This window comes from Mya arenaria, chromosome 5 (genome assembly GCF_026914265.1).
Source record: "Mya arenaria isolate MELC-2E11 chromosome 5, ASM2691426v1".
In the NCBI taxonomy this organism is placed as follows: domain Eukaryota; kingdom Metazoa; phylum Mollusca; class Bivalvia; order Myida; family Myidae; genus Mya; species Mya arenaria.
In genome coordinates, this window is record NC_069126.1 from 4,935,817 (window position 1) to 4,951,113 (window position 15,297).

General features: G+C 37.7%; 1 protein-coding gene across 6 annotated transcripts in view; it reads left to right on the forward strand.

Annotated features, from left to right (window-relative positions):
* The window catches only part of LOC128234376 (muscarinic acetylcholine receptor M1-like), a 327,690-nt gene extending 312,652 nt beyond the window's left edge, over nucleotides 1–15,038 (forward strand). For all 6 annotated transcript variants that reach the window (XM_052948584.1, XM_052948583.1, XM_052948585.1 and 3 more), the window contains one exon: nucleotides 12,262–15,038. In XM_052948584.1, coding sequence (XP_052804544.1) covers nucleotides 12,385–14,490 — 2,106 coding nt within the window. In that variant the 5' untranslated portion in view covers nucleotides 12,262–12,384 and the 3' untranslated portion in view covers nucleotides 14,491–15,038. The remainder of the gene's footprint in view (nucleotides 1–12,261) is intronic.
* Nucleotides 15,039–15,297: the final 259 nt, after the last annotated feature.

Below are 15,297 nucleotides of genomic sequence, written 5' to 3' on the forward strand. Positions count from 1 at the left end.
TAATCCACCGGACTAGCAGCATCGCCATTCCTTCTTAGTTTTAGGTTAAATAAGCAAGTGAAGACGCACGAATACGTTATTCAGGCATGTGGCATGTCCATATATGGTCTGGTAACGCGCAAGGGAGACTTCGATATAAAGGATTCGATAAAAACGCACTGATTGCCTCTGCTATATCCCGTAATTCAATTAATTCTTTAGCCACTAAATCCCATTTGTGTACACCATTCACAAAATCTTTGTTTGTAGGAAAATAAGTGCGATTCCTCACAAGTAAATACACTAACATTTAAAAACTCTTCAAATTAAGAGTTAGTTTAAAAGCATCGTTCGAATATTGTTTCTTTTAATATTCTTTTAATATTTATGCGAAAAACTACACAAACAAGCTCAATAGCAAAAAGTTTAAACATTAACGTATAAAATTTAATGGCACTTGGTAAACGCCAATAACATAGAACATAACAACAAAAAATCACAAACAAGAAACATGGAAGAACAGCGCAAGAATATGCAGATGTACTCCGTTACATTCTTGGTTTATCTCAGCAAGATCTTACTACATCTTGTTAATGGCCAATCGTGGTCGTGTCATAAACGGTTGGCGCTTCCGTTTTTTTATGTGACACATAATTACTGAATTTAGCGGTGGAATTTGGTAGCGGCAATTATGGTTGCTGATTGGAGCGATACTGCCATAATTCTGGACCGATAATTAGATAAGTTCCGAGTGAACAATAACTAAACAAACCGTGAATAGAAGCATTGCTGGGTAATTGCTGCTTCATCTGGAAGTAGCCCATAAAGTATGAAATCATCGACGAACTGCAAGGAGTTGTATTTCCTGAAATAAAACACACACCATTGTCTTGAATAGTTACGATGGGAATACAATATTTGTGGGTAGTTTGATATTATTGACAAAACTGTTATCTTGTTATAATATTCCAATCGAATATTCGTTAAGATGTTTGAGACAAAGGGTCATACGGTTCTACCCAGTGTACTGTATTGATATAATCAAGCACACGTTGGAGGGATAAACATCATGTTTTGGTCAATGGGATGGCCAATATTGTATAATTAAGCATACCAAATAAGTACATTATGGCTATTCAAACTGCGATCATTGACGTAACTTGACATTGATGTAGTATTCTTTATTAAGCTTGCATTTTTTGATTCTGTTGAAAACACAATGACGTTTAGTCATGGAGGAAGAGAAAATAGCATTCGCAGTGATGAAAGTGAATTGCCATGTTGATAGCGATCAATAGATGTCTGTACCAGACGACAACTTGTATTGCCGGAAATTTGACAACCCCCAACCCGGGCGCTTTCTGTCTCTTCTTTGTCTCTCTCCACTTCCTGTGTTGCCACTGAATCTGCCAATGCCAGGAACTTACAAGGAAATCGCAAATAAGAGTCTAGTTTGTGTCTTTGACTCGACCTGTTATATATTGACGGCTGTGGTTACTGCTCCATTGAGACGCTTGTCTTTGAACTGTATTAATGGAAGTCATTTGCGTCAAACTTAACCGCATTTTTATTTCTTCAAGAGCTTTCATTATACTTGAAATGCTTGTTAGATGTATGGCAAGCCTTTTACACTGGCAAGGAAGTCCTGGTTTGAAGGGAATGAAGTGGTTAGCTTTGTGGCAATGCAGCGTCTCAGTTCGATATTGAAACTGCAATATAACAATGAGTGTTTTTAATGTGGGGACATTTGCACGATTCAAAAAAACAACTTTATCAAGAAATTAGTCATAGAAAAAGCTAATTTAAAAAACTCACAGGTTAACGCTTACAATAACTGACTACAGAAAAACAATTCAATACCATTTTACTGGGTCATATTCAGTAAGGATCCCGGTTAACTATAAGTATACATTAAATTAAAAAGGGTAATTACTGCATCCAAAGATGAGCCAAAATATTTTATTATATATATTGATTATCTTACTAGTTAATTCTTTGTTTGATTAAATATAATGGTTGTTTTTCCGCAGAATCGGATTCTTTGGAGTCCACTAGTTATCCAATTGATAACAGGGGCGGATCCAGGTTTCGATGTAAGCGGGGGCGTAACTTAAGGGGCGTAACCTTTTGACTTGCACCCCTCTCTAAGAGACGATATTGAATTGGTTTGATGTGTTGGTAGTGGGTTTAGGCGCACTCCAACAAGATAATTTGAACAGTTTCTTATCCGAAATGGTGAATTTGTGGTGTTTTTATTAGTTTTTACTCCTATATTGAAATACAAAGTTAACTTGGACTTGTCCCCCTCCCCCCTTGATCCGCTAGGGAACAGGGAAAGGAGAAGGTTAAGTATAAAGGCACCAACCTTGCCTGAAATGTAAGGCTGATAACTAGACAGTCGTCCGTCTTTATATCATCAAGGACCAAATGACAAAACTTCCAGCAATTTTCCTCGCGTATTATCAAATATAAAACATTGGCCCGCGACTAAATTGTTTGAATAATGTCGTGTCATTAGTGTCTACAGCTAATATTGTATCCTTCTAGGACCATAGTCTCCCATTTACTGGCGAAAATTAGCTGTACTCGCTCCTAAGTTTGCTATTTTATGTAATTACATTCTCGACAGAAGACCATAGATGATTGCTTTTTCAGGAGTGTTATTTCTTATAAATATGTTGAACCGTTTTGCATTTAATGATAACAGTTCGATTCACATTTGATATTTTCAGACTCGTTTTAAATACAACCTTTCATGTCTGGTTTCATACTGGGTTTGTAATAAATGGGATTGAAAAAAAAGATAAAGAAGTCAAGATAAAACAATTATGACCACCGATTTAATGGATTGTGTTTTTGTCATCAATTACCATTTTAATAAATACATGGCGTTCACAGGCAATGCGATGAAACGTTAGTATATACATTAAAATAAATAGCAGTAAAATGTTACCACATTCTCCGGTTTTCAGAATATGTCCGTTAAACAAAATTATCAAATAAATAAACACAGGACACAGCTGCACCTCGGAGGTGTTGACAGCTCATTTTCTTTGCAGACTGTTTTTATGCTTCATTTGAACGAAATGTGTCTGTAACGCTATTCATTCCTGAAGGAAGCCTACGTGATGAAGAATTTTGACCACCCAAACGTCATGTGTCTTTTAAATGTAACGTCCAGTGTGACAACGTTCAAGAACCAAGGTTACATTCTGTCTGTGCACTATGCTCCAAATACCTAAAATGACTAACAAGCCTATCGGACCACTCAGCGAATCGGCAAGGCTCGAGTGCGAGTATCAATAAGCTTACAGCTTACATTCTCACACGTCTTATGTGCAACGATACACTATGGCCATAATGACAGGTAAAAGAGAACTAGGAAATAAACGATGGAGGACATACACGATACAGGATATACACGATACAGGACATACACGATACAGGACATACACAGGACATACACGATGCAGGACATACACGATACAGGACATACACGATACAGGACATACACGATACAGGACATACACGATACATGACATACACGATACATGACATACACGATGCTGGTCATAAAAGAAACAGGACATACGAGATACAGGACACACACGATACATGAAATACACGATGCAGGACATAAACGATACAGGACATACACGATGCAGGACATACGAGAAACAGGACATACGAGAAACATGACATACACGATACAGGAAATACACGATGCAGGACATAAACGATACAGGACATACACGATGCAGGACATACAAGATGCCAGACATACACGAAGCGGGACGATCTTTTTGACAGACATGATACTACAAGCGACGAACAATAAGAACTACACGATACAGGAAATAACGTCACAGTAAATCGATCTCGAATATCTAGTCTTCAAACAAATATTGTATTTCAGTGCATGGTTATGAATATGTTTTAGACGTTTACATATAACGAAATTACATAACAATTGTTCTTAACATTTGTATCCGCAATCTATATTTCTCAATACCTTTTATTGCAAAACAGCTTTTAAACAGGAATTCTTGAAAGGAAAGACGAATTAATATTTAAAGAACCAGCGAACATGAAATTGTCAACCGTCAACATGTGGTTCCTAGAAAAGCTCCAGATTTAATGACTGCACACGCCAGTTAAATTGATGTTAACATGTACTTAGGTATACATCGTTGCTGGTCCTAATGAACTGGAACTACTACTGCACCCTGGAGGTTGCTGCTCATCACGTGACAACTAGGAAAAGTCGATGGTGAAGAAATAAACATCAGTCTGTGGTTTTCATCTCGTTGAAAACAAGAATTTGACGTAATTAAGCCAACAGATTTTAAATTTTAGCTAGAGAAAAGTACGAACTATTTTATCTGAAATTGGATAACGAAAAGCATGGTCTTATTACCTATTCGGAAAAAAATGACGGCGTCGCTTCAAAGATATCTTGCACAAAACGGACATTTGATAGGGATTTTATGGTCAAGGGGGGCTCTTTAATTTGGGTAATATCAACGTAATATTTCAAACAAAACGACTAAGCATCGAACCATCAACCACACCAACGTTAAATATGACATGTAATGTTAAAATCTCGAATTTATTGTTATAATTACATAAGTTGGAAACATTGGCGTCATGTCGCTGTACGTTGATGTATAAGCGGGGAATCAGGGAAAATAACTGAAACGTAACTAGTTTACGGGTAAACCGTGTGTGTAACAACGCAGGGATGCTATTTCATGGTATATATTCCGGTTTCGGTTGTGTTATCGTTGTATGAATATAATTGAATTAATCTTTTGATCATGTTATGTATGACGAACACGCTTGTGTTCAAATTACTGATTATATATATAGTTACACCTAGTATGTTGAATCTTGAACTATATTTCGATGTCACCTGTTAACTAATTCGCACATTTAAACAAACAATGGCTAATCAGCACATGATCGTGTAGCCGAATTCCTGAATTCCTAGCGTTAGTACCCTTAAAAGCTGGAGAAGTTTTCACTTAAATGCTGAAATTGCTCATCGGACTGTATATCGGAGTACAACGCGTAATATAATCCAGCGGGCTTTTCAACTATGTATGCGACGTACCCCTCCTTTCCGTCATAGTTCCCACCCTTACAAAACACGTTGACTTATCCTATTTCATATGATTTTGAATGTTAAATATGTAATTCGAATAAATAAGAGGACGAGTATCACTTAATAGTTAAGTGTATACCATATATATGCTCAATTAAGACAAAATTATATTAAACGTTATTATATAGTAAGACCTAGTATGTTTAAACTAGTACAGCTGTTTATTACACAAATATTTGCGTATTAAACATAAGTCTGAAGCGTTTATGTTACGAAAGCATTTAAGATTCGCTATAGTTAATTGATGAATATATCAGGTTGAGTTTTTAAATCAATGCATGCGATTGATGCAACGTAAAAAGTAGTTTGTTATGTTAACATGTAGAATATTAAAGTAATATTTTACCTTCGCGTTAGGATATCTGATTTTATCTTTGTCATGTTAGTCAGTCATATATTGAAAATAATTGTTCCAACATGAATACGCATACACTAATCGCTTACTATTCTTGTACAATATTTGTGGCGGACAGTCATAATGTTGGTTACAAACTAAGTCAGTTAGCAGGTATTAAGTAAAATCTTATAAATTTGGCTCGCGCTCTACCTCTTCCTAATCGATAAAATTTTACTTCATGAATTCTAACTTATAATTTCAAACCCGCGTAATTTGTATAAGAATGAAAAAGCAAAACTCCAAGGTAACAAACAAACAAAATGTACACACAAAAGGTAGTTCTTTAGTGTATATGTATAAGGCATTACTACAAGACCGCTTCATGGGATTTGCTCGCGGGCCGTACTGCGTTCATACAGCATAAACGTAAGAAAAAATGAGATCAATATTTAAATTTACATTTTAAAAGAAATATTCATTGTTATTAAACATTAGCAGTATCTTCTGCAAATTACTTTTTTTAAAAGAAGTGTAACAGCCAATATACGTGTGTTAAAATGAATAGCTGATTTTGTAACGTCGTACATCATTGGTTAAATGACATCGCGCTTATTCAATTGGAGCGCAATATTGAAATAAACAATGACGTCACAATATCTTGTTTTCTATGCAATATGAACGTCAAGTTTTATCTACACAAAAATCTAGGCGAATGTAAATATAATGCTATGAAAGGGAATATATGGCATGTTTCATAAGGATATTTTGCAAGACATGGTGATCAGCTATTTAAAACAAGAACATATCTAGGGAAATCAATTTCCTTCCCTGCGGTCTTTCCTTCCCATAAGTTCTATAATCATCACAGCACCTTTGAGCTACTCGAGACTTGAAAACATTCACTAATTATTTGAACCTCTGATCTGCAATTTACTAATGCCTTCTTAAATTTCACAAGACACGCTCTTTTTATCGATTGATATGTACAATCTTTGCTTAGTTTCTCCTTATTAATGACATTATCACGATTTTCCTGTATAAGGTTATACATGTTTGTAAATAGATTAAAATATCATTTATATCAGTTCAAAATTAAAACAATTATGAACATTCCTGAATTCCATTAGTTTCCTTAAGTATGGAAATAATTTGTAAGAAAATACGTTAGATCTGATAACTTAACTTCAGCTAATGACGTAAAGAAATTACAAAAAGCATAGTCATTAGCGATCGTATTTTGCGCTAATTACTTTCGGAATACAAAACTATGGAGTAATATCATCCTTCAGAAAAGAATTCATCAATATTTCCTAAATGCTGAAAGAAGTCCCCGCCGTTTTCTCGACGTTATTTATTTGGTTCTTATCGCGTTTCTCTCATGGGACCAAGTTTAATAATTTTCGAGAGCCGGGATAAATGTCATATTCATGATACCAAAACCGGGGGCTTTCCTCGCAATTTGGACTCACAAATAAGCGCAAATAAGCGCCTGCTCTAATATCGTTATTAAGATACAGAAGTCGTGATTAAGCGGAATACAAAGTACTTAGATTTCTTTATGCTCCTGTAAGTGAATAGTGCTATTTAAGAGATGATTTGTCACGGGATGTAAATCAATACAGCTCTGATAGTTCCTCTGTCGTCCACTAAAGCTAATTGGATATTTCAGATAGTAGAAAACTATAACTTTTAAAATTCAGGATGAATCTTTCGTAAATAACTCTCCGCTATTAACTGCATTATGTAATGTTGGCTATCGTCTGAAATGGGTTTAATTCCGTGGGCTTTCTCTTCGTAGTTGCATTGACATTGATTAACGTTATAGATAAGATCGACTGGTTTGCATAATCGACAAATTAAATTCCATCAGAAAAACCTATATTGTACTAAATATAAACGCATGCGATTGTATTTGTGTGGGGTATAATTCAGATGACAGAAGACAAGAATAAACAGGCTACTACGCCAGCATTTCAAATTTCCCTATTAAATAAAAACAACCCTTTGAGTGGAATCAATGTGTAAATTGGCGAGCGGGAGAACAAATGAAGACATGTTGGAATTAGATTGAAAGTTTTCTTCTTATTTGCAGTCCTTAAATGCCAATGTTCTACAAATATTGGATCGCGAATTGACAACAGACATTTCATATGTTGGTTGAGACATGTTTTCGCAATATCCCTGGAATAAACTACATATCACCAAGTGTAAGAAATCCCCCCTACACCGTCTTTGATTGATGGAGAACAATTACATGTTTTATCTATGGGGAAGGATTTTAGCGTATATTGGGATCGCACTGCATGTCTATTTGGCTAATATCTACAATCGCTGACACCTATACGACTCATATGATTCTTTTGTTAAGTGTTGTGGGTCTCTAGTTAATTGTTCGTCGTCTTGTGGCGGTGTGTGTCTCTAGTTTAGTGTTCGTCGTCGTGTGGCGGTGTGCGTCTCCAGTTTAGTGTTCGTCGTCTTGTGGCGGTGTGCGTCACCAGTTTAGTGTTCGTCGTCTTGTCGCGGTGTGCGTCTCTAGTTTAGTGTTCGTCGTCGTGTGGCGGTGTGTGTCTCTAGTTTAGTGTTCGTCGTCTTGTGGCGGTGTGTGTCTCTAGTTTAGTGTTCGTCGTCTTGTCGCGGTGTGTGTCTCTAGTTTAGTGTTCGTTGTCTTGTGGCGGTGTGTGTCTCTAGTTTAGTGTTCGTTGTCTTGTGGCGGTGTGTGTCTCCAGTTTAGTGTTCGTCGTCGTGTGCGGAGTGTGTCTCTTGATAAATGCTCGTTGTCTTGTGGCGCTGTGTGTCTCTAGTTGAGTGTTCGTCGTCTTGTGGCGGTGTGTGTCTCCAGTTTAGTGTTCGTTGTCGTGTGGCGGTGTGCGTCTCCAGTTTAGTGTTCGTCGTCTTGTGGCGGTGTGCGTCTCCAGTTTAGTGTTCGTTGTCGTGTGGCGGTGTGTGTCTCCAGTTTAGTGTTCGTCGTCTTGTCGCGGTGTGCGTCTCCAGTTTAGTGTTCGTCGTCGTGTGGCGGTGTGTGTCTCCAGTTTAGTGTTCGGCGTCGTGTGGCGGTGTGTGTCTCCAGTTTAGTGTTCGGCGTCTTGTGGCGGTGTGTGTCTCTAGTTTAGTGTTCGTTGTCTTGTGGCGGTGTGTGTCTCCAGTTTAGTGTTCGGCGTCGTGTGGCGGTGTGTGTCTCCAGTTTAGTGTTCGGCGTCGTGTGGCGGTGTGTGTCTCCAGTTTAGTGTTCGGCGTCGTGTGGCGGTGTGTGTCTCCAGTTTAGTGTTCGGCGTCGTGTGGCGGTGTGTGTCTCCAGTTTAGTGTTCGGCGTCGTGTGGCGGTGTGTGTCTCCAGTTTAGTGTTCGTCGTCTTGTCGCGGTGTGTGTCTCTAGTTTAGTGTTCGTCGTCTTATGGCGGTGTGCGTCTCCAGTTTAATGTTTGTTGTCGTGTGGCGGTGTGTGTCTCTAGTTAAGTGTTCGTCGTCTTGTGGCGGTGTGTGTCTCTAGTTAAGTGTTCGTCGTCTTGTCGCGGTGTGTGTCTCTAGTTAAGTGTTCGTTGTCTTGTCGCGGTGTGTGTCTCCAGTTTAGTGTTCGTCGTCGTGTGCGGAGTGTGTCTCTTGATAAATGCTCGTTGTCTTGTGGCGGTGTGTTTCTCTAGTTTAGTGTTCGTTGTCTGTTGTCTTTTGCGACGTGTGTCTTTAGTTTAGTTTATTGGGGATCTTCCGGTAAACAATGAAAACATCAATGTTTTAGTAGGTTACTCACCGAACATAATCCTAGCAAATCATTTAAAGTGGTAGAGACTTGACAGGGACAAAGTTTACTGCAAACGATTCACACGTAAGAATATCACATGTGAAAACAATAAGAGTATAAGTATCTATCTGCATCACAGTATATTAATATACATATATATCAACCCGAGGGCAGGATGTTGTACGGAAACGAATTTTTAGAGAATCCTGCTGTCGGATTGGGATTCATCTATCTTCTACGACGGCCCATGGTAGAGGGTTTTTCCGCCATCCGTTTCCAAGGAAATAAAATGTTTTAAGAGTTGGCTGAAAATACGCGTGGTAATTAACGGCTAAATATCGGCCATGGAAATACATAAACTAGTTCCAGGTTCCTAACTTTCAAGAAAATTAATGATTTGAATATATTCTAATCGAGACAGTATATTCTTAAAACCGACAAAAATATACTCTTAAACATTATTGAAATTAATTTATAATTTCAATATTTAGTAAAGTAAATACTTTATTCATGTCTATATGTTGGCGTATTCCATTTTATTCAAGTACATGTATAAGTCGACTGGGTTTGAATTGTAAAGCAGGTATATTTTATCCATTAATACAGTCCGAAATTGAGAGCAATTCGTAATGAATAATCATTACCGTCATTCCAAGAGACAGATTAATACTTGAAGTTGATTTACATGGAACAAGTTCAAAATTTATGGAAAATTTCCTTACAATGTTAACAATGGGGCGTTCTAACTCAGACGTTCATATTGGAAGCCTCTGAAACATTGGGATGCTGTACACTTTGTGCTAATTGTGACTTTAAAGAAAGATGTCGTTTAAATAATGATTTGATGAATACATATTCAATTAACAACATTTACGATCAATATGCGAACTGTTCTGGACACCGAAATTGCACCTACATTTCCGCTGTATTTCTGGTACGCATAGAATAATCCGACCCGAGGGCACGCGCGTAAGCCGGTAACGAGGCCTTCCGAAAAAGAAAACACTTAAAGTTCAGAACATATCAGAACCGCAGCCAACCGCTTATATACCTCCGCGCTGCGCACCGCTAGTGCCAACACAGCGTTAGAGGCCGGCTGTCTGTAACGTAGACCTCATACAATGTATGTCGTTGAACCACCGAATTGTTGACCAGAGTGCGGCAGTCCATTCCCCAAAAGCCATCCGTCATAGGGCCCCACGTATGCTTCAATTTCAATGGCGCACAGGCCTGGTGGCCATTTGTAAATGGTGTTTTTCTTGAAGAAACTAAAATATCAATTTAAAAAAAAATCGGAGTGTCTATACTTCGGTTAGAACGTCTTCAGTTAACATACATACCTTTCCTTTAGAATAAAACAGTAAAATAATTCTCAAATAAGATGAATAGGTGATAACTAAAACTAAGTTAAGATGATTCTGTAATTGTCGATGTAGTTTATACTGTTTGATTTAAACAACTTCCTTCCTTTAACGATAGAGCTATTGATAGAAATCGTGCTAGTCAGCTTGATCGTAATGGTGTCGTTATGACTGTCATATTTGATCGTAATGGTGTCGTAATGACTGTCCTATTTGATCGTAATGGTGTCGTAATGACTGTCATATTTGATCGTAATGGTGTCGTAATGACTGTCATATTTGATCGTAATGGTGTCGTAATGACTGTCATATTTGATCGTAATGGTGTCGTAATGGTGTCGTAATGACTGTCATATTTGATCGTAATGGTGTCGTAATGACTGTCATATTTGATCGTAATGGTGTCGTAATGACTGTCATATTTGATCATAATGGTGTCGTAATGGTGTCGTAATGGTGTCGTAATGGTGTCGTAATGACTGTCATATTTGATCGTAATGGTGTCGTAATGACTGTCATATTTGATCGTAATGGTGTCGTAATGGTGTCGTAATGGTGTCGTAATGGTGTCGTAATGACTGTCATATTTGATCGTAATGGTGTCGTAATGGTGTCGTAATGGTGTCGTAATGACTGTCATATATCTTGGCACCTTGCAATACTATCGGTTTTACAGTTCATAAAATCGTTTTTTTTACGTTTTAACATCAAAGGCAATATGTCCCAAGCGATTAAGTGAACATTTATCATAAATAAAACAAAATCCGTTATTCATATGAAAAGGAATATATGGATGAAGTGTTGTGTAAATCATTTCCCTTAGTTTCAGGATGAATGGGGAAACTATGGGGAACATATTGCCATGTATTACTGAATATCAGAACTGACTTAATGTGAAATAGATCTTATCAGACGTGTTAGACTATTAGGATGGCTGAATAGTTCAGCCATAACTTTGATCTTTATAGGCACCTAATAGATTTAATGGTTCTATATTTTCTGTGCAAATGGTGTCTAGATATTAATAAAAATACAGGCTATGTAAAAAATCCATTTATTGTATTAGAACGAAGCAGCGCCAATTTATACAAAAGGAATACTATGCTTATTAGATATGTCATCTTGTTTTATATAGGATCGTTTCAACGCTTATTGTTTTCTATCTTTTAAGTTTGTATGTTTAGAATATTTCATGTGTATCATATGTTTGTATTAATATGAAGTAGAAATTATAATCTGCTACCAAAACTGAAACCCCCATTATACCTTGCATTCAGTTCAGGGTGTTTGTCAAATCCGGACAAACGAAATATACTAATCGATTACAAAAATCTCTATTCAAGTATATTGGCCGCTGTAGATGATGTGGCAAACAGTGAATCTAAATCAGTATCAATCGGAACGAATTACTAGGACAAACCCAGTAGAAAAAGAAACAAACACTTCAAACGATTTAAATAGGATTACTTTTTCTTTGATTCAACTCGCCCGCATTGAAGAAAGTAGCGTTTTTTCTCCTGCTGCCCGTTCCATCGTAAAACGCGATGATCGATACTAGATTCAATACCCAATACCTGGCTCAGGCATTCACACTGTGCACCATCACAGCTACAGTGGGCCTCCTACAAGGAACATCTCACTGTTATGTCAAATGGATTATCATGGTATTTTCGTATCTACTTTCAGATGGCGGAATGTTGCCAGCATGGAAACCGATTAGGATGTAGAGGGTGAGTCGTTTGAACGCCCGAGCAGTTAGTGGACAGTTCGTAGAGTCCTTGAGGGCTGGTGACAAGAGGCTGGGTCACAATGGATGATATCTCTGGGATCGTTGGTGTTACGAATAACACTGACGTGAGTATATGTGGGAATGAAACCTTCTATAACAATACAAATGGGACGTGCAATGAGACATTGGACTCGCCTGTGTATGAACTTCCCCATTCTCTATGGTTGACTATATTACTAGGAACGGCAGCGTCAATAGTGATAGTAGTGACAGTGCTAGGGAATATACTCGTGCTTCTCTCGTTTTTCCTCGAGAGATCAATACGTCAACCAACAAACTACTTCATCGCTTCATTAGCCATGTCGGATCTTCTAATTGGGACGTTTTCCATGCCGTGCTTTACCTTGTATTTGCTACTTGGACGTTGGCCTTTAGGGGAAATTATTTGCGATTTATGGCTTTCACTAGATTGGACAGTTTGTCTCGCTTCCCAATACACAGTTTTCTTTATCACCGCCGATAGATTTTGCAGTGTCACGATTCCCGCAAAATACCGCAATTGGAGGACTGATCGTAAAGTCCGGGTAATGATTGCCCTGTCATGGATAATACCATCTGTTGTGTTCTTCACTTCCATTATCGGATGGCAATTTTTCGTCGGGAAGAGGACGGTTGCAGAGAACGAATGCGAAGTGCAGTTTATGAGCGATCCTACGTTCATATTTCTGTTGACCATAGGTTACTTTTGGTCGACACTGTTTGTCATGATAACTCTTTATGTTGGAATTTACCGTGTTGCCTTGAAGCTTCAGCGCAAATCTAATGAAAAGCATAAAAAAATGCAAAACGCCATGGACTTGTCAAAGGGAAAGAGCAAATCCGGTGGTGCTAAGTCCAAGGATAGTAGAAAACGAATCGAGAACAACAATGCAAGGTATCTAAGGGGTGCCAATGAAAACAATACTCTTACCACCAGTTTTTCAAAACACTCAGACAACGAGTACTCGAAGCCTTCGGAAGAAGACAGAAGTTCCAGTCCTGCATTTGCATCGGACGATGAGGAGAACAGCAGTGGCGAGATTGAGACCCAAAAGACAAGTTGTTACGTTAATAGTGCCGTACAAACTGAACCAACCATAAGAGGAATGATGGGCTCAACAGTCAATCACATGTCTAAACTCGCATTCTCGCTGTCTGGTACAAGCGTGAGTGCTTCACAGGTCTCACAGAGCTCTGCTGAAAAGGATTCATCCGATGAACACCCTTCCCAAAATCAGCACGGTGACAATGATCAAATTAAGCCATTGTTGTCTAAAAAGGTCTCTAATACTTTTAAGCCTATAGATTCGGATTCCGTTGACAAGCCGTCAGATGGTATTACTTCAAAAATTCAGGATGATGAAAATAAAATTACTAATTCGGCTGCAGCGTTAATGGATAGTGATATTTTGGACGGAATACGTTACATTGATGAAGACAGTTTAAAGTCTTTGACATCAGCAGATAATATGAAATTATTAGCTGAAATTAAAGACATGCCACTTAGTCCATCTCGGAAAAATGAACCAGATTCGCCAGTCTGGCGAAAACGTGCACTTGAAGATGATAAATCTTTGCTTGTACCCAACTCGGGCGACTCGGCAAGCTCCGAGGCTCTATCTTCAGTTATAGACACGGGGTATGCGAACAAGACCGCCAACGATAGGCAGTGCAATAGTAAGGCAACAGAAAACAGCCGGCCGCATCACAGACATAGGAAACATGACCATAAGAAAAACAATCTCAGAGTGCCGCATAAAAGTGATAGTAATGACAAAAAATCAAAAGACAAACGACCGTATGGAAGTCCTCTCCAGTCCTTGGTAAGGTCTTTACGGCCGTCGGCAAATAAAAAAGGAAACAAAAATAAAACAAAATCAAAATCTGAAAATCGAGCTCGTAAAGCATTGAGGACGATCTCAATCATTCTGGGTGCTTATGTGTTATGCTGGACACCCTATCACGTGATGGTGTTTATTATTGGGATATGTAAAAGCTGGGACTGTATAAATATACAGTTCTACTATTTCACATACTGGCTGTGTTACTTAAACAGTCCAATTAATCCCTTTTGCTATGCCTTTGCGAATGCCCAGTTTAAAAGAACATTCATTAGAATACTTAAATTAGACTTTCATAGAACCTGATACATGTACATTGTCGTTACTAGTCTAATTGTTGTGCACAGTTAATATTGTATGTAATGGTCAGTGTAAATGTACATATGAAATATAATCACGTATGTTTATATAAACATATATTGTGGTTCATTTGTATGTGGAACGTACAATGTATATTTCTTCAAATACCATTTTGATTCCGAAAATAAGTATTCATTTTGTAAGTAGGATTATCAAAGCGTTAATGAACGTTGTACTATTTGTCATACCATGGACGAATGTGAGTTATAGAAACACAAGATATAAAGTCAAATTGATATTCGGATCCTCAAAGATAAATTGATTTTGTTTATGCACAAAAGTAATCAAATACCCTCTTAACTAATGTTTTGGCATTCAATATTCATATGTTTAACAATCTACTAGAAATATTTGCATTTTTTTTTAAATTTCGTTCACAATGATCTATAAACATGTATTCCGAAACTTTTGTTGAGTTTGTTTCTTTAAATCTGAATAGATCTCTTCCGAACGTCACTTCACATATTTGTATGTTAATAAACATGAAAAGTGGAGCAGTTTCTGTCCTTAAATCATTTTCAAGAACGTGATTAGAAATGCAATAAATAAACGTTTGACAAAACAGTTCCGCAATATCATCAATATTATGTGTGCCTGAATGTTCGAATACTGTGGAATATGTGATTAACTATTGGAATCGCATGATTTTGTTAAGTAGTTGGGTGGTAGGCGAGTGTTTATGTGCAAATGCTTTTAACACTATAGGCTATATAAATAACTGTCTGATCTGGATGTGAAAAATTGATTTGCCAA